This window comes from Dendropsophus ebraccatus, chromosome 2 (genome assembly GCF_027789765.1).
Source record: "Dendropsophus ebraccatus isolate aDenEbr1 chromosome 2, aDenEbr1.pat, whole genome shotgun sequence".
NCBI classification, from domain to species: Eukaryota; Metazoa; Chordata; class Amphibia; order Anura; family Hylidae; genus Dendropsophus; species Dendropsophus ebraccatus.
Window position 1 is genome coordinate 188,044,642 of NC_091455.1, and position 25,463 is coordinate 188,070,104.

At 41.1% G+C, this 25,463-nt stretch overlaps 1 protein-coding gene across 3 annotated transcripts in view; it reads right to left on the bottom strand.

Moving 5' to 3' along the window:
- The window catches only part of PTPRN2 (protein tyrosine phosphatase receptor type N2), a 742,556-nt gene that overhangs the window by 457,758 nt on the left and 259,335 nt on the right, over nucleotides 1–25,463 (bottom strand). For all 3 annotated transcript variants that reach the window (XM_069958896.1, XM_069958895.1, XM_069958898.1), the window contains exon 10: nucleotides 21,440–21,526. In XM_069958896.1, the coding sequence (XP_069814997.1) occupies nucleotides 21,440–21,526 (87 nt within the window). The remainder of the gene's footprint in view (nucleotides 1–21,439; nucleotides 21,527–25,463) is intronic.

The window sequence follows — 25,463 nt, forward strand, 5'->3', positions numbered from 1 at the left end:
CTAGACACGGTTTTAGAACAGGCCATCGGTAAACTACAAGTGTATAATTAGGTTAACTTCACCCAGGAGAGCTGGGGACAGCATATTCTGACAAACAGAGTGATAGGAAAGAAGCTATTTGACAGCTTACACTACTACCCTCAGACTATTCTCTATCTGTCCCTGATACCTAATTAACCTTTTCTAACCCTGCCTCTCCCTGCCTATCTTTCTCTAGCTAGAGTGTATGTATGTGTTTGGTTCGCTGTACAAGAGTTGACTTGCTCTAATATATATAGTCAATAGGAATCGCAGATGTAAACGAAGCAAAGTTCTTCATTTGATCAGCACTTCACTCATTAAGTCAGGGCTGCTCCGCACCCTGCCACTTCTCCCAGTTTCCCAGGATTGGATTAAGCTTTTCCCTGGCACCCGGGGTGGTGCGCCAGGGAGCGAAGCAGCGCTGACAGGCCAGCAGCTTGACGAGCACTGTGCAGATTACAGCTGCGATTTGCTCATCTCTAACAGTGAAGGAGAAAATGTGATGTTTGGGGGGGGGGGGGCAATGACCCCTTGCACCAAGGATTTTGATTTAATGTAATGTACAATGTTCATATGCCATTTTGAACCTGGTTCGTGTGAACTTTTTAAAAAGTTTGGTTTGGTAACAAAAATTTTTAATGAATCAAAAAGAGACATTTTGGGAGCATAGGGGGAATATTTAGATTTTTCTGCCATTTTTGGTCTAAGTTCTATTTATGAACCAATATTGAACAGGCAAATATTCTTTAGATGCAACTTTTTTTAATCCGTCTGTTTTGAGTATTCAACCAAAAGTTCGCATAATCCAGGATTAGCCCCCAATTTATGATTTGCAATTTTTTTAAAAGTCGCAAAAAAAGGTGCAGGCTTACGTCTGGTCAATACCTGGTAAATATTCTTGCGCAACTTTAGCTACTTTTTATGCAACTTTTATTTTGCGACTTTTTACTTAGATACATTCACTATGGCAGTGCTACATTTTAATAAATCGGTTCCAAGATATTAGAAGAAAATATACGTCAATCCTCATTAGAAGAGTTGCACACATTACACTCCTTAAAGGACAACTCCGGCGGGACCCCCCCCAAAAAAAAAAACACAGACACACACAGACACCATACTCACCATCCCTCCGGTGACGATCGCCACTCCATTCGCCTGCCGTCCGCCTCACCGTCACCGCCGTCCAGCGATGTCTCTGACTTCCGGGTCCTGGGGATGGAAAAGGCTGCTAGTGCGCTTGCGCACCGGCAGCCTTTTCATTGGCTGGAGCGCATCACATGGCTTCCAGCAACCTCAGCCAATCAGGGCTGAGCAAGCTGGAAGCCATGTGATGCGCTCCAGCCAATGAAAAGGCTGCTGGTGCGCATGTGCACCAGCAGTCTTTTCCGTCCCATTCACTCTCAATGAAGACCCGAGGAGGAAGAAGACCCGGACCGTCCCCCGGCTCTGACGTCGTCGTCACCAGATGCCGCCCGGGAGAAGAGGACCATGACGATCGTAATAGGTAATGTATACATTCTTTAACTTCCGGGCGGGGGGGTCGGGGGTCCGAAAGTGGGGGAAGGGTGCCAGACCGGGTATTTAACCACATTACAAAGTTATATAACTTTGTAATGTGTGTTAAATAAGCTAAAAAAAAATGTTGTCGGAGTTGTCCTTTAATACATGTCTCCATAGTCTTAGGCCATGTTCCCACGGCGTAAGACACTGGCCGTCCTGTGACCTGGCTGGGTCACAGAATGGCCGGTGTCAGAGAAGATCATCCCAGTACCAGCCGGATGATCTTAATTTTTTAATGAATTTGGATGCGGGCGCATCCGCGTGCGCCCACATTCCAATCACAGCTGTACACAAAGGCTGAGAAACTAAAAAAAACGGACAAGGCACTACCTTATAAACTGATATAATCAATAAAACAGCACACTAAATTATTCTAGGGTGCTCAAACCGAATTGGCATGAAAAGCACAAATCAAACCCACAAACAAAAGCATGCCAAATATATCGGCGGCACATCCAATAATAAATGTAATAAGGTAAATCAAAAGAAAGTATAGCAAAATAGATTTTATTGGTACCAAAAAGCAAGTGGGACAAACAAGTTAAAAACATTTAAAATACACAAATAAAATCCAACAATGTGCCGTGTATGATAAACACGGTACAAGGACAAGCCGACATAAGGGTATAGGGGATCCTCACTGGTGTAAATGATGAACAGTGAAATAGACACAAGTACAAAAATAGGCTACAAGGTAAACAGAAAGGCCAGAGGCCCAAAACAAGGTATATGTCACCAGTAAAGAGGATCCGTGTCGGCGTCCACAGAACCCCACGCGTTCCGTCCCCGCTCGGGACTTTCTCAAGGGTACTGGAAGTCACATCAGATATCATATATATACCCCACTTGTAATTAAGTAAATGATAAACACAGGAAGTAAATAATAAACATACTTAGCCAAACCAAATAAGTGATCCCGATCCGCACTCCCACACATGGCCGCGGCGTACAGATAACCCGACTGCGCATGCGCTAGTAATACCTCTCCGGACCTTCCGTCCACATGACCTTCAATGTCCATTTCAATCAACTTTATCACACTGGGACACTGGCCTTTCTGTTTACCTTGTAGCCTATTTTTGTACTTGTGTCTATTTCACTGTTCATCATTTACACCAGTGAGGATCCCCTATACCCTTATGTCGGCTTGTCCTTGTACCGTGTTTATCATACACGGCACATTGTTGGATTTATTTGTGTATTTTAAATGTTTTTAACTTGTTTGTCCCACTTGCTTTTTGGTACCTATAAAATCTATTTTGCTATACTTTCTTTTGATTTACCTTATTATAGTGCTTGAAAAGCACTATATTGTAATCCGTATTCTTCTTCTTCTTCTTCTTCTTCTTCTTCTTCTTCTTCTTCCAGCCATTTTTCTGCACGTAATACAGCCCGAACCGCTTTGTGCACACACTCCGTTCAAACTGCGTTTAGAAGCCCTCGGCGGTGTGTGGTGTGCTATCTATTTTTCGTTTCGATCGGATTTGTCGTTTTTAAGAAATTTACGTTAAACGACCCCAAATTTCCCATAGAAAATAATGGCCCATTGCAAATAATGGCCACACTCTAACCGCTAACAGCCAATCACAGCACATATGCAAATAGCTGAAATATAGCAGCCAATAGGAACTCTAAGGTCTCGTCATGCAATGTATCACACCATCCACAGTCACATGTCCACTATTGGCCAATAGAAGATGTAATATATGGAAGGTCCTTAACGATTTTGTCTCCCCGACATGAGTAAGATTGTCATGGTAACCGAGCAATGATCTTTACCATTATAAGTACTCAGATCGCTCTTAAAGGGACCCAGGTCACCCTTAAAGGAACGCAAGTCGCTCTTAAAGGGACACAAGTCTCTCTTAAAGGGACAGGAGCCATGTCGCTCTTAAAGGGACCCAAGTCGTTCTTAAAGGTACCCAAATCGCTCTTAAAGTGGCGGGACCCAAGTCGCTCTTAAAGGGACGGGACCCAAGTCGCTCCTAAAGGGTCCCATGTAGCTCTTAAAGGGATCCAAGTCGCTCTTAAAGGGACGGGACCCAAGTTGCTCTTAAACGGACGGGACACTCCAAAAGGTATGGGACCCATGTCGCTCTGAAAGAGACCCATGTCGCTAGAGCGACCTGGGTCCCTTTAAGAGCGGCCCGGGTCCCTTTTAAGAGCGACCTGGGTCCTTTTAAGAGCGAAATTTGTCCCTTCAAGAGCGACCAAGGTCCCTTTAAGAGCGAAATTGGTCCCTTTAAGAGCAACCTGGGTCCCTTCTAGAGCAAAATATGTCCCTTTAAGAGCGACCTGGGTCCCTTTAAGAGCAAAATATGTTCCTTTAACCCTTTAAGGACATGGCCCATTTTCGTTTTTACGTTTTCGGTTTTTCCTCCTTGTGTTTAAAAGGTCATAGCACTTGCATTTTTCCACCTAGAAACCCACATGACCCCTTATTTCTTGCGTCACTAATTGTACTTTGCAATTACAGGCTGAATTTTTGCATAAAGTACACTGCGAAACCAGAAAAAAATTCAAAGTGTGGTGAAATTGAAAAAAAAAAACGCATTTCTTTTATTTGGGGGAAATGTGTTTTTACGCCATTCGCCCTGGGGTAAAACTGACTTGTTATGCATGTTCCTCAAGTCGTTACGATTAAAACGATATATAACATGTATAACTTATATTGTATCTGATGGCCTGTAAAAAATTCAAACCGTTGTTAACCAATATACATTCCTTAAAATCGCTCCATTCCCAGGCTTATAGCGCTTTTATCCTTTGGTCTATGGGGCTGTGCGAGGTGTCATTTTTTGCGCCATGATGTGATCTTTCTATCGGTACCTTGATTGCGCATATACGACTTTTTGATCGCTTTTTATTACATTTTTTCTGGATTTGATGCGACCAAAAATGCGCAATTTTGCACTTTGGGATTTTTTTGCGCTGACGCCGTTTACCGTACGAGATCAGGAATGTGATTAATTAATAGTTCGGGCGATTACGCATGCGGCGATACCAAACATGTTTATTTATTTATTTATTTGTTTACTTTTATTTAAAACCTGGGGAAAGGGGGGTGATTCAGACTTTTATTAGGGGAGGGGGCTTTTTACTATTAACAACACGTTTTTTTTTTTTTTTACACATATACTAGAAGCCCCCCTGGGGGACTTCTAGTATATACACTTGGATCTCTCATTGAGATCTCTGCAGCATAGATATGCTGCAGAGATCCATGAGATCGGCACTCGTTTGCTTTCGGCTGCTGCAGCCGGAAACAAACGAGTGCCGAGCCGAGGACGGCGCCATCTTGGACGCGTCCCCGGCCGGCATCAGTAACGGAGATCGCTCCTCCGGGACAAGGTCCCGGAGGAGCGATCTCCCCCACTAGACACCAGGGAAACGTTGCCTCCGGTAATCGGAGGCAGCTGTCAACTTTGACAGCTGCCTCCGATTAGCTAATTAGCGGGCACGGCGATCGGACCGTGCCCGCTAATAGCGGCGGTCCCGGGCTACACGCGGCACCCGGGATCGCGGCACTTCAAAGCGGGGCCGCCGCGCGGCCCCGCTTTGAAGTGCTAATGAGGACATAGGACGTACCGGTACGTCCTATGTCCTTAAGAGGTTAAGAGCGACCTGGGTCCCTTTAAGAGCGAAATTGGTCCCTTTAAGAGTGAAATTAGTCCATTTAAGAGCGACCTGGGTCCCTTTAAGAGCGAAATATGTCCCTTTAAGAGCGAAATATATCCCTTTAAGAGCGACCTGGGTCCCTTTAAGAGCGAAATATGTCGCTTTAAGAGCAAAATGGGTCCTTTTAAGAGCAACTTGGGTCCCTTTAAGAGTAAAATGGGTCCCTTTAAGAGCAAAATGGGTCCCTTTAAGAGCGATCTGAGTCCCTTTAAGAGCGAAATGGGTCCCTTTAAGAGCGAAATGGGTCCTTTTAAGAGCGAAATGGGTCCCTTTAAGAGCAAAATATGTCCCTTATAGAGCGAAATAAGTCCCTTTAAGAGCAAAATATGTCCCTTTAAGAGCAAAATTGGTCCCTTTAAGAGCGACCTGGGTCCCTTTAAGAGCAAAATGGGTCCCTTTAAGAGCGACCTGGGTCCCTTTAAGAGCGACCTGGGTCCCTTTAAGAGCAAAATGGGTCCCTTTAAGAGCGATCTGGGTCCCTTTAAGAGCGAAATGGGTCCCTTTAAGAGCAAAATGGGTCCCTTTAAGAGCGACCTGGGTCCCTTTAAGAGCAAAATATGTCCCTATAAGAGCAAAATATGTCCCTTTAAGAGTGAAATATGTCCCTTTAAGAGCAAAATGGGTCCTTTTAAGAGCGACCTGGGTCCCTTTAAGAGTTAAATGGGTCCCTTTATGCGCGAAATGGGTCCCTTTAAGAGCGAAATGGGTCCCTTTAAGAGCGACCTGGGTACCTTTAAGAGCAAAATATGTCCCTTTAAGAGCGACCAAGGTCCCTTTAAGAGCGAAATTGGTCCCTTTAAGAGCAACCTGGGTCCTTTCTAGAGCAAAATATGTCCCTTTAAGAGCGACCTGGGTCCCTTTAAGAGCAAAATATGTTCCTTTAAGAGCGACCTGGGTCCCTTTAAGAGCGAAATTGGTCCCTTTAAGAGCAACCTGGGTCCCTTCTAGAGCAAAATATGTCCCTTTAAGAGCGACCTGGGTCCCTTTAAGAGCAAAATAAGTTCCTTTAAGAGCGACCTGGGTCCCTTTAAGAGCGAAATTGGTCCCTTTAAGAGTGAAATTGGTCCATTTAAGAGCGACCTGGGTCCCTTTAAGAGCGAAATATGTCCCTTTAAGAGCGAAATATATCCCTTTAAGAGCGACCTGGGTCCCTTTAAGCGCGAAATATGTCACTTTAAGAGCAAAATGGGTCCTTTTAAGAGCAACCTGGGTCCCTTTAAGAGTGAAATGGGTCCCTTTAAGAGCAAAATGGGTCCCTTTAAGAGCGAAATGGGTCCCTTTAAGAGCAAAATGGGTCCCTTTAAGAGCGACCTGGGTCCCTTTAAGAGCAAAATATGTCCCTATAAGAGCAAAATATGTCCCTTTAAGAGTGAAATATGTCCCTTTAAGAGCAAAATGGGTCCTTTTAAGAGCGACCTGGGTCCCTTTAAGAGTGAAATGGGTCCCTTTAAGAGCGAAATGGGTCCCTTTAAGAGCAAAATATGTCCTTTTAACAGCAAAATGGGTCCCTTTAAGAGCGACCTGGGTCCCTTTAAGAGCGAAATTGGTCCCTTTAAGCGTGAAATTGGTCCCTTTAAGAGTGAAATTGGTCCCTTTAAGAGCGACCTGGGTCCCTTTAAGAGCAAAATGGGTCCCTTTAAGAGCGACCTGGGTCCCTTTAAGAGCGAACTGGGTCTTTTTAAGAGCAATCTGGGTCCCTTTAAAAGCAAAATGGGTCCCTTTAAGAGCGATCTGGGTCCCTTTAAGAGCAAAATGGGTCCCTTTAAGAGCAAAATGGGTCCCTTTAAGAGTGACCTGGGTCCCTTTAAGAGCAAAATATGTCCCTTTAAGAGCGAAATATGTCCCTTTAAGAGCAAAATATGTCCCTTTAAGAGCGAAATTGGTCCCTTTAAGAGGAAAATTGGTCCCTTTAAGAGCGACCTGGGTCCCTTTAAGAGTGAAATGGGTCCCTTTAAGAGCAAAATGGGTCCCTTTAAGAGCGACCTGGGTCTCTTTAAGAGCGACCTGGGTCCCTTTAAGAGCGATCTGGGTCCCTTTAAGAGCGATCTGGGTCCCTTTAAGAGCAAAATGGGTCCCTTTAAGAGCGAAATGGGTCCCTTTAAGAGCGAAATGGGTCCCTTTAAGAGCGACCTGGGTCCCTTTAAGAGCAAAATGGGTCCCTTTAAGAGCGATCTGGGTCCCTTTAAGAGCGAAATGGGTCCCTTTAAGAGCGACCTGGGTCCCTTTAAGAGCAAAATGGGTCCCTTTAAGAGCGACATGGGTCTCTTTAAGAGCGACCTGGGTCCCTTTAAGAGCGATCTGGGTCCCTTTAAGAGCGATCTGGGTCCCTTTAAGAGCAAAATGGGTCCCTTTAAGAGCGAAATGGGTCCCTTTAAGAGCGAAATGGGTCCCTTTAAGAGCGACCTGGGTCCCTTTAAGAGCAAAATGGGTCCCTTTAAGAGCGATCTGGGTCCCTTTAAGAGCGAAATGGGTCCCTTTAAGAGCAAAATGGGTCCCTTTAAGAGCGACCTGGGTCCCTTTAAGAGCAAAATATGTCCCTATAAGAGCAAAATATGTCCCTATAAGAGCAAAATATGTCCCTTTAAGAGTGAAATATGTCCCTTTAACAGCAAAATGGGTCCTTTTAAGAGCGACCTGGGTCCCTTTAAGAGTGAAATGGGTCCCTTTAAGCACGAAATGGGTCCCTTTAAGAGCGAAATGGGTCCCTTTAAGAGCAAAATATGTCCCTTTAAGAGCAAAATGGGTCCCTTTAAGAGCGACCTGGGTCCCTTTAAGAGCGAAATTGGTCCCTTTAAGCGTGAAATTGGTCCCTTTAAGAGTGAAATTGGTCCATTTAAGAGCGACCTGAGTCCCTTTAAGAGCGACCTGGGTCCCTTTAAGAGCAATCTGGGTCCATTTAAGAGCAAAATGGGTCCCTTTAAGAGCAAAATGGGTCCCTTTAAGAGCGATCTGGGTCCCTTTAAGAGCGACCTGGGTCCCTTTAAGAGCAAAATATGTCCCTTTAAGAGCGAAATATGTCCCTTTAAGAGCTAAATTGGTCCCTTTAAGAGGGAAATTGGTCCCTTTAAGAGGGAAATGGGTCCCTTTAAGAGCAAAATATGTCCCTTTAAGAGCAAAATATGTCCCTTTAAGAGCAAAATATGTCCTTTTAAGAGCGACCTGGGTCCCTTTAAGAGCAAAATTGGTCCCTTTAAGAGCGACCTGGGTCCCTTTAAGAGCGAAATATGTCGCTTTAAGAGCAAAATGGGTCCTTTTAAGAGCAACCTGGGTCCCTTTAAGAGTGAAATGGGTCCCTTTAAGAGCAAAATGGGTCCCTTTAAGAGCGACCTGGGTCTCTTTAAGAGCGACCTGGGTCCCTTTAAGAGCGATTTGGGTCCATTTAAGAGCGATCTGGGTCCCTTTAAGAGCGATCTGGGTCCCTTTAAGAGCGACCTGGGTCCCTTTAAGAGCAAAATATGTCCCTTTAAGAGCGAAATATGTCCCTTTAAGAGCAAAATGGGTCCCTTTAAGAGCGACCTGGGTCCCTTTAAGAGCGGCCTGGGTCCCTTTAAGAGCGAAATGGGTCCCTTTAAGAGCGATCTGGGTCCCTTTAAGAGCGAAATGGGTCCCTTTAAGAGCAAAATGGGTCCCTTTAAGAGCGACCTGGGTCCCTTTAAGAGCAAAATATGTCCCTTTAAGAGCGAAATATGTCCCTTTAAGAGCGACCTGGGTCCCTTTAAGAGCGAAATTGGTCCCTTTAAGCGTGAAATTGGTCCCTTTAAGAGCGACCTGGGTCCCTTTAAGAGCGAAATATGTCCCTTTTAGAGCGAAATATGTCCCTTTAAGAGCAAAATGGGTCCTTTTAAGAGCGAACTGGGTCCCTTTAAGAGTGAAATGGGTCCCTTTAAGCGTGAAATTGGTCCCTTTAAGAGCGAAATGGGTCCCTTTAAGAGCGAAATGGGTCCCTTTAAGAGCGACCTGGGTCCCTTTAAAAGCCATTTGGGTCCCTTTAAGTGCAACGGGGGCCCTTTAAGAGCGACCTGGGGCCCTTTTAGAGTGAAATTGGTCCCTTTAAGAGTGATCTGGGTCCCTTTAAGAGCGAAATGGGTTTCATTAAGAGAGACCTGGGTCCCTTTAAGAGCGACCTGGGACCCTTTAAGAGTGATCTAGGTACCTTTAAGAGCGACCTGGGTCCCTTTAAGAGTGACCTGGGTTCCGTTAAGAGTGACCTGGGTCCCTTCAAGAGCGAAGGGACCCACGTCGCTCTTAAAGTGACCCATGTCGCTCTTACGGGACGGGAGCCAAGTTGCTCTTAAAGGGATGGGACCCAGGATTAAAGTTAAATGGAAGTCACTGGTAAAGGGGCGCTCTTTTCAAGCACTATGTATTTCCCTGGAAATGCAAATCTAGTTACATTTATTATTGGATGTGCCACCGATATATTTGGCATGCTTTTGTTTGTGGGTTTGAGCTGTACACAAAGGATCGTGCCTCCGGAACCGCACGCTTCATTGTGTGAACTGACATGTCTTGTGCGGCCGCTGTTCAATGAATAGCTGCCGCAGAAAACTGACATGTCAGTTTTTTGCGCAGATGGATGGAATCCCAGCCGGAGTGTTTACTATGTGTATACGCACCGGCCGGGATTCCATTCATTCAAATGCAACGTGTGTTATGCATAAACGACCATGATTTATGTAAAACATAAGTTGTGTGAACATGGCCTTATACTGTGTGTTGTATTGTTGTACTGTGACATCACTGTTTGTGTACTGTGATATTACTGTGTACACTATTTCTATATTGTGACATCATGTGTGCATTATCCCTGTGCAATAATGAGAACATAATAATTCTATAATGCTTATATTCTGAGACTGGTGTTAAGGACAGTCATAGCGGTTAGTTTCCTCATTTCAAGCCTCCTTCCAACAATTCAAAACAAAATATCCACTTTTGTTTTTTTATTGAAGATTTTTGAGCACCCATCTTTTTCTTTATTTTTTTCTTTTTAGTTATTGTCCAAGGACTATTAAATAAAAATCAGATACACCCCCATATATACATCACTTAGGGAAAGGCAAGGGAACTGAGCAAGGAAGACACCAAAAAACGTAACTCCAAGAGGAACAGTCAACGTATCCTTCTCTGGTTTCCATTCCTATTTTTAGAGTAGGACGACTACGCCTACTGAAGTAGATTAAATACTTATTTAGGCCGTAGCTATTGAAAAGCTAAATTTGTTTGAACTCCTTTAGATGGGGAGAAGTGAAACAGTTTCTATACTGAGCCCAGACTTCATGCACCATGGAGCAGCTTCTTGATGTCGGATCGAATAAAAGTTAAGAATAGATGTCTGTAGTTATCTAGATTGTGGTGGAGTATCAACACATATATAAAGCTGCCAGCCAGTTTGAGTTATCCCTACGGCTTCCAATCACTCCTTCATGTGTTCACATTTATTACAGCACCGGGGGATGTCATAATCAATCAGCATGATGAAGTGGAAAGACGGAAGACTGGTTTAGCGTTTAGGTTGAGTGCATTTAATCCACTGGCTGATTAGCTATTTGAGGTGTGAGAGGGTAAACACTGCGAGCGCGCTACAGAAACCAGAACGCCACAATCTGACATGTTGACTTATAACTCAACCCACATGGGTATCGGTGACCTATGACAAGTTTATCCGTTCTGCAGGATATTGTATCGTACAACTAAGTGGAATAAATATACCAGATATTTATAGTGACACTCCTGTACGGCTCGGTGGGTTTCTGATGCTCTTCTCCATCTTAAAAATATGCAGATGGAATGTATTTATGTTTATTACTGACGGCACCATGATGGCTTGCAAATATCCTTCACATACCACTTAAATGGAAGAGACGTTGTTATAGATGATGGATTGTTAATAGTACGGTGTATTTCTATTTTATGGCACAGGTGACACGGATGCGCTTGTGAGTATTTCTTGAATTTTGTAAACTTGGGTTGTACAAAAATCTAAATAGAATTTACATGCCAAGCAATAAAAGTGGAAAAAAATAACAGATTTCTGAGTTCACATGAATGAAGCACAGACTAGGCACAATCTGTTAAAAATGTTTGAGGGCCTATCTGTTAGGAAGTTCTGTTCTACTATGTAATAGTAAATTGGGCAAAGAAGAAGAAGAACACTCCCCCTCTGTGACTTGCAGTCCCCTGTCCTCCCTCCCACATTAGACCAGCAGGGTATATATAGTTAAAAAGTTGAATATTTTTGTGTAAACCAGCTGGTGTGACTTTTTGCCAAGTATGCAAGGCAGAGGGATGATAAATTTCACCTAGTGTTAAGCGAGCACCTTGGGGTGTTCAGGGTGCTTTTTAAATATTCTCGCAAGTGTACTTTTGCCTTACTCTGGATCAACACAGTAGGGTTTCTGTAGGTTGAACCTGAAGAACTCTTGTCTCTTTCAACCTTATTAACTATGTATGTTGCTGACACAACATTTCAGTACAGTACCACGAATATTTAAACAGTTTTGAAGATTCTGGCACAATTTATTATGATACCGGGAGCACCAAAGCTGTTAAATACAGTACAATACAGTAAAAAAAAAAAAAAAAAAAAAAATAAAGAAGCCATACTTACCTGTCCACATCATTCCTGATCGCTCAGCCATACACTGCACTGCCCTGCCCAGCCATAGCCAGTGATTGGCTAAGCAGGCAGTGAGTGAGAAGGGGACTGGAGCCAATGTAGGAGAGCATTAAGAGGAGCATGGACATGAAAGTATGGCTACCTACTGAAATTTTTCATTCACGTTTTTGTATATTCTACAAAAAGTAGAACGAAAAAAAATGTAATAGGTTTCTGTAAGACAAAGTACAATTGCCAGAATACTGTCAGTTCTGGTGTGTCTTGCAGAAAAATACTACATTTTTTCATTCTAATTCTTCTATGTTTTGTAAATTCACTCATCCTTACATTTGGGCATGTGAATAAACCATCATGCTTAGTCAACAGTGGTGTCATGACTTATTCTTTATCTATCTGACTTGCCTCATCCATGTGCACTTTGCATCTCTTTAGATTTCTATTATCAATTGTATGGCATAAAATCATACATTCAACAATATTAATGTCATGTCCGCGCCTGTTTTGAGTTTGGGGTGGCCCTTGGCTCATGGTATGTGGCCAAGACTGTGGTCAAGACTGCACCTGTAGTCATGTTTTCTGTCTGAAAACTGTCCTACTCATTCTGCTCTGCTAATTGATTTATCTGCCACACCTGTATCTTCCCAGCTGAGTTCCTTCTGGCCACTTCACCATTAGGGCCCTATTACATGGAACCAAAACTTGCAAAATCAGGCAAATTCAGCAGATTATCGCTCTGTCTAATAAAGACATCGATAAGCTGATGAAACGTAATTTATTCAGGCCTAAAAATCATTGACCACCGGGCGTACATCGCTATGTGTAATAGCGATGTGTGGCCCATGGCCGATGACTGTGTAAAAAAAATAATGAACCTTATACATACCTCTCCATGCTCCCCAGTGTCTTTCTCGCTTCTTTCCTCCAGTTACTCATGAAGTTGAACCCATGTAGCTGGGAATTATGCTCACCTTCACCATACGATAACAGTGTAGTCATAATGGTCCCTGCTACTACTGCAATGATGATAAGCATTTTGTTAGCTACCGTCTCAAGCGTCCCCTGGGACCAGATCATCAGCTTCCAGACAACAACCAGGAAAGTCGTCTGGGTCCACAGGTACTTCTGGGTAGTACTGATGTGATTGTCCATCTGCTGAACTTAAAAATGTTGTATTTAGTTGTTCAAGCAACTATGATTTTCAATACTTGCAATCTGGGAGTTTGCTCTGTTGCTGATACGAATCTAAAGGGTGATATGAAATCTGTCAGTAAACCATATGTCATCTGGATACCTGCTCTGATGAGTGGGAGATGGACAGTGACATTCCTATTGACACTGAGACCTGCGTGGTAAGAGGTCACTTTCCACCCACTCCTGGTTTATGTAGTGAGGGTCCGGTGTGGGAGGGGGGGTATTGTCATGCCTGTGCCTGTTTAAGGCTTGGTGCAGCAATCGGCTTGTGGTAAGCGGCCAAGACTGTGTAGTCATGTTTTTTGTTTTAATTATATGTTTTTGCATTTGTCTGAACACTGTCCTACTCCTTCTGCTCTGCTCATTGATTCATCTGCCACACTCATCTGTTTCCTGCTGAGTTCCTTCTGGCCACTTCACAGTTAACCTCTGTTTTGCCTAAGTGATTGACATCTACTTTTGTCACTCACTTTTGCTGGATTCTGGACCTTTGTCCCAATCAGGTTCTGAACAGGACCCCTGAATTTGTACCTTGCTGTCTGTTTTGACTCTGGTCTGTTGACCTTCCCTTGTTTGTTAGTTTGTTTTGTCCTTGTTCTGTGCCATCACTTTATTGCAAGTAGGGACCATCTCTGTGGTTGTCCACAGTCACCTAGGACGGTTGAGGCAAGTAGGCAGGGTGAACTGGTGGGACCAGATTAAGGCACACTGAGTCCTTCTCCTCCTCTTCTCAGGCTATACCCTATCTACAGTCATGACACTTGATTGGAGAATATCCAGGTATGTTCCAAATGTACACTACAGACACAATGCAAAGAGAAATTCAATGTACAAATAAAAGGCCATATATAGATATAAGGCAACCATACATCAGCCATGGCCAGCTTTGACAGACATTTCTATTTGTCCCATTCCTCCAGATCTAATATAATAATAATCAACCAAAATAATAAAAAAATGTAGTTATTGAGAAAAGATGGGCAAACATCCATTAAAATTAATGAAAGTACCAGTCGATTGATAGATCCTGTGCATTACGTACATGCCTCTCCTCTGGCCCTGGAATAGCTTATTTCTGTCTACCGAGGACAGATGCGGGACGTCAATTTCAATCAATCACCGCAAACAGAATTTAAGCCCATGATTACGTTTATAGGCTGCGGTTTATCATCCTGAAAAGATCCCATCCAAAATTTATACAAGACAAATCACCATTTAATTTCTTTGCACTATGGCGCGTTTATGGGTATTACAACTTTGTTGAGGAGAATTAATTTAATTGTGATTTAAAGGCTGCTCGACTATCATGGCCAAAGATCCTAAGACAATACAAATGCTTAAGAGGATATATTTCGCTTTAATGGTCATGTATACTAGTGCCAACACCTACACTCCTCATCCGCTATCAATCACCGCCGGCTACATAGTGGCCCGGAATTAGATGATCAAATCCTATCCACGCTCATTCGAAGCCTGCTTGCATAATTACATGAGCATGCTAATGCCGTTTTAATGGTCTTTAATGATGTAATAAGGAATAATGGATATTATTTGACAGTTACATAGCCATTAACAAAACATATTAAGAATAAGTAGCATTTCTATCATGTACAGTGCGCATATTTTAATCAGTTCGGATGCGATTTGCAATGACATGTTACAGAGATGCTAAGTGTTGACTAAAAGCGAATGTAATTCTAACAGAAGATATATTTTTAGGGTTGAATAATTTGTACTGAAGTTTTATATCAAGCCAGGAAAGGTGACAAGTGTAAGAAAACGTGCATAAAGGAGGAACAATATCCTGACTGTTTTATACATTCTATGCACCCTATAACCATCTGGAAGTGTAGATGGCTACATTCACTCATACATTCTAAAAGAAAGATGAGGTTTCTTTATTGTAAGCAAGGGTGTGGCTATAGGGGATGCAAAGGTAGCTGTTGCAACCAGTCCTGGTAGCTGTAGCCTCCTCTGCCATATAAGAAAACACTAATGTCTAATTGGTACTTGGTAAGTTTTTGGCAGTGCAAATTTGTTACATCTGACTATGGATCTGAGGTTCTGATGGTTCAAGTGATATTGTCACCCCCATTCCATAAAAGGATCTCTCAGCACCATTCTTAAGCTTATATTCTGGACCAGGGCCAGACTGGTAATCTGGCATTTTGAGCAACAGCCAGTTGGGCTGTTACCCTCTGTAGGCCGGTTGCATCTTCTTTCTGTCCCGGTAACTCCCCCTCACCATAAGGGTAAGGAGTCGCTGAGCCAGGAGGAAGACAGTATCGGCCCTGGAAAGGCCTGTGTTGTACTTTTCAGTGCTCCAGGGCCATCCAGGACACCTGTCCCAGATTTCTGTCAAGCGCCCCACAGCAAGTAGGCCTGTTTGCTCTGACATGCCAGAGCTCCCATTCCGGCCCTGTTCTGGACATTTCATATCTTACTGCATAAAGGATAGTGCCATCAGGATGGGGCTTCACATCATTGTCATAGCCCCTGCCCCTCAGTCAAGTCATGGGAACTAGCGGGATCAGAAGTAGCTGAAAGAGAATTTCAGTAAGCTCACTGCATGTGGGCTAAACACCACACATGTCATTTTTCTCCACGTTAAGAAGATGTCTTCTCCTTCAGCTCCTTCTGATGATGTCACGGAGAATGCAGTAGCCAGGCATCCACGTCGGCCCATCCCAATTACATTGCGGAGGGGGTGGGGTGGTGCCTAGGCGTTGATAACATCACAGGAGGGTGTGGGGCACGATGGCCATGATGGCCACCAACGATAGCATGCATTTTTGAGCAGAGAGACCACCAAGAAATCCTATATAGAGTAAGATATGAAATGTCCAGAATACAAGCTTTAGAATGGTGCTGAGCACTCCTTATATGGAAAAGGGGTGGTAACATCACTTTAAGGGGTTATACATAGATTGCTATGGCCATAGGGGGGAAAAACTACTCTTGGTCCATTTAGTCTGCATCTGGTTCAACACTGCTCTTGTGCAAGAGCTTAGAGACATGACAATTCTTTGGGCAGATGGACAATCCTGGGCAATCCTCCTGAGCATGGAATGGAGTCTATGGGATGGGCAAGAATTGCCCAGCTTGCACATACCCTTATAGTGATACTAATGTTTTAAAGACAAATGAAAAAAGGTGGGGATACCACTATTTCTTTGATGTAGTCCCCCACAGCCAATGCAAGGTTTCTCGGTGGACTTCTAACCGGTGAGTACACTAACTAGACTCATTGATCTGGGATATTTGCACCTAGAAAAAAGGGTGGAAGCACCATAAAGTAGCACACACACTGCCTAGCACTCTAAGGCTATGTTCACACTACGTATATTTCAGTCAGTATTGTGGTCCTCATATTGCAACCAAAACCAGGAGTGGATTGAAAACACAGAAAGGCTCTGTCCACACAATGTTAAAATTGAGTGGATGGCCGCCATTTAATGGCAAATATTTGCTGTTATTTTAAAACAACGGCTGTTGTATTGAAATAATGGCCGTTATTTACTGTTATATGGCGGCCATCCACTCAATTTCAACATTGTGTGGACAGAGCCTTTCTGTGTTTTTAATCCACTCCTGGTTTTGGTTGCAATATGAGGACCACAATAATGACTGAAATATACGTAGTGTGAACCCAGCCTTAAGGTTATAACTGGAGATGAGTGAAGAGAATCTGACAAATTCCAATTCACAGTGAATTGGGCATAAAATTCACTTCGCTAATTCATTAAACATGGCAGCCACAATGGAGGCCGCACATGTTAGCTTAAAGAATTGTCTTTTGGTAAGTGCAAGGGATTATCCATAATCCCTTGCACTTGTCCAATCAGCTGCAAACCCCACTGTGATGTCAGCAACCCCCCATACTCTCTATATAGGGTGATTGGCTTCCTGGAGGCGGCCAGTCGGCTGTGTATAGTGGAGAGTAGGTTGCAGCAAGCAGTTAGAGAAATACAAAGAAATAGGAAGAGAGAAGAGTGGAGTGTGGGTTGTTTTCTGTGGGAGCAGTGAAACCATTGTGCAGTATACCAAGAAACTGGGTGACTGTTGTTCATAATACCAAGTCACTGGGTGCTGGGTGCGCATTAAAGTCAAAGTGAACACAGTGTCCATCTTAATAACTCACTGGGTGCTCATTTACCAATGTCCACTGCTGTCCTGGGGAACATTGATATTATGCCGCTGATCCACCAATGTCCACTACTGTCCATGGCGGAAATTAAATGATTGACAGACTGACTGACATTTAAAAAAAATAGCCATTTTCCAATTTTGACACAGCAACAGCTGCTGACTAAAATATCGCCACATTATACTAGTCCTACTATAGTAGCTATACTAGTTTGCCTGTTTTAATAAAAATTCGTTTGTATGTGGTTCCCAAATATTCAAGAACTTCGCGAAACTAATTTCTGAGTGATTCGCTCGTCTCTAGTTTTAACAGAAGATAAACTCACAAAAATGAAATCTAGTCTGAGAACCACTTTCCAAAACGGTGAATTTAAAGTTAGTATTTTGTGGTCAAACTGATTATTTTGAACAGTACTGAAACATCAGGATTACCACTCTGTAGATCCAAATGGTTGGCTATTGGATCCACCACAAAAAGAAGTAGAAAAGCGCAAGGAGGGCCATCTGGACTGGAGCATAGTACAGAGTGTAATATGCACAAAAATATGCAATAATACCATGAGTTTTTTTTCTTCGGATAAAGGTCAAGTATTCCCTCTCAGTTTGTTACTGTGACACTACATACACAATTTCCTTCACACAGTGCGTATAAAGGCAGACAATTGTTTCATTGAGGCCTAGCCCTTTGGCGTGATATCTTCCTCTACACACTATTTCTCATTCTGCAATATTACATCATTAATTTTATCTTTCCTGCCTTCTGGATGAGGGTAAGTTCTCAAGCAGTGTTATTAGAAAGATGCGGTGACAGTGCTAGTCTATGTTTAGCCATAGGCTAAAAAGTATTAACCATTGGTTTGGGCAGATTATTAGGGCTGTAAACAAGATTATAGCGTATAATATAATTTGTGATCCAATAATAAAAGGAAATCAGTCTCATATGAATGTACAGCTTGCCATTTTTTATACTTATATAGGTCCCCTTATATCTCCAACTAACATTAAGACCTGTTTGGTGCTACGGTACAAATAGCGTTTTCAGCAAATATGTCCTGAAAATGGAACTTTAAACATTTCAGGATTATTTGGCTGAATTTCTGGGGCTCAATTTTTTTCTAGAACACGTGTACAAGTTATCTTATTATTCTTCAGCTATAATAGGTATCAACACATGATAGCAGTTTTCTATGAAGTGACATACATTCTATGCAGGAAGATGTGTGCGAAATATACAGATAAGAATTAGCATTAATATTTATTTGTATAGCACCAACAGATTCCACATATTTACATGATCAGTATAATGTCATCACCATAAATTATCAGATTTTTTAAAAAAAACATTGCAAAATATTTTGAAAGAATGGTATAAAAGCTGTTAATAATCATTTAAAGGGGAATTCCAGGTAGAGGTTAAAAAAAATTAAACTTCAGCAGAAGCATATAGCATTACTAACCTGTCTATCCCATTTGAAACTACCAAAAAACCATTTGTTTGGGTTTTTTTTGTTCTGTATTGTGTTTCTGTCCTTCCTGGTTGAGCAGTTCCCAGAATGCAATGCTTTCCCTCAGCTGATCATCACATTCCCCCACCCATCACACTCAGTAAAATTGTAAAATTAGTGCAGCACCTGCTTCTGGCCATTCAGAGATGGTGGATCACTCAGGGGATTGGGGGATCCAGCCAAGCCTCCTGTGAGATCAAATCCTGTCCCCTGTCTGCATCATCAGCCTGTCCTCAGCAAACACACACAATGTGAGACAGAGGCATGGAATATTTGTCTTCTAAGGGGGGAGAGCAGAAGGAGCAGGAGACAATGTGAATTGGCACAGGGGCCATTTTTTTTCAATTCCTGGATTTCTATCAGCTACCAGAGTGGCAGAACCGCACAGATATGGTAATACATTATATAGACACATCTATATAACTTTTAATGTACTTTTAATAGAAAACAAGTTTTTCTTATCCGGAGTTCCCTTTTAACCTAACTAGAGGTTTTCAGTTGAGAACTAGCGTTGAGCAAGTATGTTCAGTCTAGCATAGGGCATCGAGCATCGGGGTGCTGGATCGAGCCTGAGGTTCAACTGAGCACCTAAGGGTGCTTGTGTGCTTTCTAAATATTCACGCTACTGAACTGACACAGAGTAGCGTGATTATTTAAACTGTTTCAGAGGAACCAACATCATCATTCAATATGATCCGAAAACTGGTACCTTCACAGCAAAAAACAATAAAAGGAGCCATACTTTACCTGTCCGTGCTCCTCCCGAGTAGGAGGCACCTGGTTAAATATTCAAGTCTCCCACTGATTTCTATCGGGTTCGTTACTCGAGTAACGAGCACAAAGTAATGAAAACAAAATGTTGATGTATGTGCACCAAAAAAATTCACAACGAACACACCAAGCATAGACATGGGGCTCCATTCGCATGACAGACCCCAGGAGTTTCTTTTTGGCCATTGCCAGGTCAAACAACAAAATAACTAAAAAGTACGGAAAAGCATATTCAACATAGACATACAGTACTGTAGTATGCAGTAAAATGGTATACCCGCACTGTATATTTTTTTACCATTAGAGTCAATGGGTAACTGGTGCCTATGCTTTGCTAGAACTCTGCCTTTTGGCCAGGTGAATTCTCTAGACATGGACATTAACAAAAAAAAAAAGCACCCAAATAAAAATGTTGGATTGCTGTAAAATTTGGTGTGCAGTCATTTCTCCAGCAGATGTCTGATGAGATAGAGTCATACTACAAGAAGGCGTAAAAGTGCTTCCTTCACTGCCCTATAAGAAAGGCTATCAGAGGCTACTTTTATGTACTGTACCTCTTGGCGAGACATCATTGACTGCTAGTGTTAACAAGTTGTTAGGTAGTGTTGAGAGCTTTGGCTAGATGAGGTCACACACGCACGGTGAACAGGCTCCGGACGACCCTTGCAGACAACCGGCAGAGGAGATTGCTTGATCTGCCGACAAGCAGGAGCAGCTCCTTCATGTTTCTTTCTATCCAGACCTGTTTCTCCCTGGACCATTTCTAGGCACTAAGCAGAAGCACTAAGCAAATTTTGTGCCACGGCCCCCATTAAGTGACCTGCCATTGACAACCAGCCACCCTCACTTTAGCTATAAGTGGTGTTGGGACAAAACTGGACACTTATGGACTGAAACCGTATGGAATCCAGGTTCTGTTTGGGATGGAGGATTTATAGTTAGCACTTTAATGTCTTCACCAGATTGAAACCCCTCCCTGGCTGCCCCATAAGATTTTCATGCCAATCAGCATCCATGAGACTAAGTGGGACACAAGCTTCAGCAGCCTATGAGTGTGCAGATTCTACATAGCATCTACATCTTCATAGCAGGTGGGGGCCGTCTGCAATCAGCAGCGGGGCCTTCACCCTTCATAAAACCGATCATGCTGCAGCCTTTCATTAACCTCTTCAATGCAGAGATCGCATCGCAGTGTAATTGTGAAGGTTCCAATCGCTTTACCCGGAGATGCCGGAAGTCTCTTACCTACCTCCATGCTGTCCGGACGGCGTTCTGCTGATAGAGTCTGCCACAGGCAGACTCTGTGTGCAAAGTGTCAATAACACTGATCAAAGCAATGCCTATGGCATAGCATCAAACAGTGTATGTAAACTATTGATTGCACATCACAGGGTCATCTAGTGACAGGCAGCCAGGATGTACCATATGTCCAGGGTCGTCTAGGGCAAGGGTCGTCTAAGACAACTACTGTCTGCAAGACTAGAGGTTTTCTATAGGGATTTGCTACTGCTCTGTACAGTAATGGAAAACAACGGCCATTCTTTTGAAAAATAGTATGTTGTTTGAACATAGCCTGTATTTTTTTTTTTTTTTAACTTACACGCTGCTAAAATTTGGCATGCAAACCCTTTCCATATTCCTGTGGATGTGTTAAAATAATAGAAAATTCTACACCTTTCCTCTGTAATGGTTAAATGATATAGCATTATTCATCAAATAGAATAACACCTCTCTATCTTTAATAACATGACTTTCTGCACAGAAAGTTTACTTAAAATGCATCCTGATATTTTTAAAAATTTAGAACACGCCTCGAAATCCTCGTTCCATGATCTCCTCTCAACTGGGTCAGTAGAATTTTACTAGAAAAAGATGGTGGCCGGCAACAAACATCAGACAGGCATGGTGGAATAAAATATAAAGAAGGGTGGATAATGGAACCTACCTGACATCACTAAACACATTCATCTGCTGTTTCAGGAGCACGGCCACCTCGCTGAGTAATTCCAGACCCTTCTCCACGGTCAGGGGGCTGTTAGGAGAAAGCAGAGAAAAAGCATTAGCAAAAAAAATGGAACTCATCAATAGGCGTAAGGCTTAAGTCCCAAAAGAGTTATCACCTTGGCCTTTCAAGATATAAAAGCCATAGCTTGCTATATTCCTGTCACATTGAGAGCGTGATATCTAGGGAATAGGGATCAGGTGCTTCGGAGAACATGATGAATCACCTGAATTTTCCAGCAATAGGACAAACAATATAGTGTAAATGAAATCCTTAGGAAGTGTGATGTGTCCTCAATCCATCCAAGATGAACTGTAATATATATATATATATATATATATATATATATATATATATATATATATATAAATAATTTCCACTGTCCCTAAATTCACAAGATAATGAGATCACATAAATTAGATATAGATAGATACTAGATAGATAGATAATTACTTTGATAGATTATAGATGAATATATGATAGATAGATAGATAGATAGATAGATAGATAGATAAATAGATAGATAATTACTTTGATAGATTATAGATGAATATATGATAGATAGATAGATAGATAGATAGATAGATAGATAGATAAATAGATAGATAATTACTTTGATAGATTATAGATGAATATATGATATATATAGATAGATAGATAGATAGATAGATAGATAGATAGATAGATACCAGATAGATAGACAAAATACTGTATAGAGATTTAAAAAAAATTGCCACTGTCAGTCAGCAATAACTATTAAGCCTAATTAAAAGTTCTCCCACTTTTTACTAATAAACTAAAAAAAATCCAATAGCCTATTTTCCACTAGCCAATAGAACAATTTTCTTTTCTATTAAAAGTTGTCAAGTGTACTATAACTGCCTGAGAATAAAAATATATTACCATTTACAAGACTCCACAGAGAAGACTTTGGGGGATATTTACTAACAAATCTAAAAACACGATTTTGTCAAAGATGTTTTGGCATAATTTTCAATCTAATGTGTTTAGTCAAATTTATGTAAATTGTCTAATAGTATAGTAAATGTGTCTTAAAAATAATGGTCTTTCAATTAGTCTAATAAATTCACCTGGTTCGGAGCAGACGTAGCGATGCGCCAATAAATGCGACTTTTAAAAAAAATTGAGCAGTTAGTAAATTCAGCTAAAAAAGAATTGTGGCGCACTTTCGATCGAATTAACAACAAAAAAATCTAATTCGAAAAGTCGCATCTAATTTGGATAGTCTTGTCTAAAAAAACTTCATAAATTCATATTAGATTTATTTTGAGCGCAAACTAGATATATTAGACTAAAAACAGGCGCAATTAGTTTGATAAATGTCCCCCTTTATGTCTTTGGGATAGACATGATAAAAAAAACTAGAAATCTTTTAGTTGGACATGAAATAAATAGATAGATAGGTTCAAACAACGTCCAAAAAAGGAAAAAGACGTCAGTTTTTGTGCAAAAAAAAAAGGCATCCGTTATTGCATCATTTTAATTGACTTCAAAAAATTGCTTTGAAGTGTATGGAATAATGGATGTCTTTTTCACACATTGTTTATGACGGATGTCTTTTGAGTGTGAAAAAAACGTCTGTTATTCCATACATTTCAATGCAATTTATTGAAGTCAATTAAAATGATGCAATAATGGACGTATTTTTTACACAAAAAACGGACGTCTTTTTCCTTTTTTGGTCGCTGTGTGAACATAGCCATAGATAGATAAATATTACCATCCATGGCAGTTAGCAGAGCCTTTAAGCCTATGGAATGAATATAAAAGAAATCTACTAGAAGACTACTAGATAGATATGAAATAGATAAATAGATCTATAAATAGAAAAATAGGCAAGGGAAGTTAGATAGATAGATAGATAGATAGATAGATAGATAGATAGATAGATAGATAGATAGGAGATAGATAGATAGATAGATATATATGAGATAGATAGATAGATAGATAGATAGATAGATAGATAGATAGATAGGAGATAGATAGATAGATAGATAGATAGGAGATAGATAGATAGATAGGAGATAGATAATAGATAGATAGAGATAGATAGATAGATAGATAGATAGATAGATAGTAGATAGATAGATAGATAGATAGATAGATAGATAGATAGGAGATAGATAGATAGGAGATAGATAATAGATAGATAGAGATAGATAGATAGATAGATAGATAGATAGATAATTTTCTAGAAGTTCCTTTAAACTATACTAACAGAAATGCTGTCAGTACACTAAGAGACATGCAAATGTATATTGTGTAGTACCTAAATAATCTTATGCCACTCTTCATAAAAGAACATTGACAATTAGGGTACATATCCACACACCGTATACGCAGCAGATACGCAGCAAATACGCAGCAGATTTGATGGTACAGATTTGATGCTGTGTTCAGTCATTAAGATCTAATCTGCTGCGTATTTGCTGCGTGTTTGCTGCGTATCGCAGCAGTAAATACGCTGCATATATGGTGTGTGTGTTTATACCCTTAAGAAGTAAATAAATGACAGATGGTTCAGTAGATGGAATTGTAGGCCAGGTCAGTGCCGAAATATGCTCTTTTTTTTGTAATGTGATATATATATATATATATATATATATATATATATATATATATATATATACACAGGGCCGGCTCCAGCTTTTTGTGGGCCCTTGGGCGACAGAGCCTCGGCGGGCCCCTTTGAGGAGCAAATCATGGAGAGACAGGCGAGGAAAGATTTGCAGCAGAAGAAACATGTGGCTGCTGCATATCTTTCTCCTCCTGTATCTCCTGATCTCTGCAGTAGTCAGGACTCTGGAGGAGTCAGACCCAGTCACAGGATTATATATATATATCATGCTGGTGCTGCTAGTTCTCTAGTATACAGCTCCTTCTGTGTGTGTGTGTGTGTGTATATACATACACACACACAGAGCAGGAGCTGTATACTAGAGAACTAGCAGCACCAGCATTTTATATATATATATATATATATATATATATATATATATATATATATATATTTATTTATAATATGAACATGGTGAGACCTCTAGTTCTCCTATATTCAGGCCCTGCAGTGATATACAGTGTGTGTGTGTGTATATATATATATATATATATATATATATATATATATATATATACACACACACACACACTGTATATCACTGCAGGGCCTGAATATAGGAGAACTAGAGGTCTCACCATGTTCATATGATAGATAGGAGATAGGGAAATAGATAGATAGATAGATAGATAGATAGATAGATAGATAGGAGATAGATAGATAGATAGATAGATAGATAGATAGATAGGAGATAGATAGATAGATAGATAGATAGATAGATAGGAGATAGATAGATAGATAGATAGATAGGAGATAGATAGATAGATAGATAGATAGATAGATAGATAGATAGATAGGAGATAGATAGGAGATAGATAGGAGATAGATAGATAGATAGATAGATAGATAGATAGATAGATAGATAGATAGGAGATAGATAGATAGATAGATAGGAGATAGATAGATAGGAGATAGATAGATAGGAGATAGATAGATAGATAGATAGATAGGAGATAGATAGGAGATAGATAGATAGATAGATAGATAGATAGATAGATAGATAGATAGATAGGAGATAGATAGATAGATAGGAGATAGATAGATAGATAGATAGATAGATAGATAGATAGATAGATAGATAGGAGATAGATAGATAGATAGATAGATAGGAGATAGATAGATAGGAGATAGATAGATAGGAGATAGATAGATAGATAGATAGATAGATAGATAGGAGATAGATAGGAGATAGATAGATAGATAGATAGATAGGAGATAGATAGATAGATAGATAGGAGATAGATAGATAGATAGATAGATAGATAGATAGATAGATAGATAGATAGGAGATAGATAGATAGATAGATAGGAGATAACTAGATAGATAGA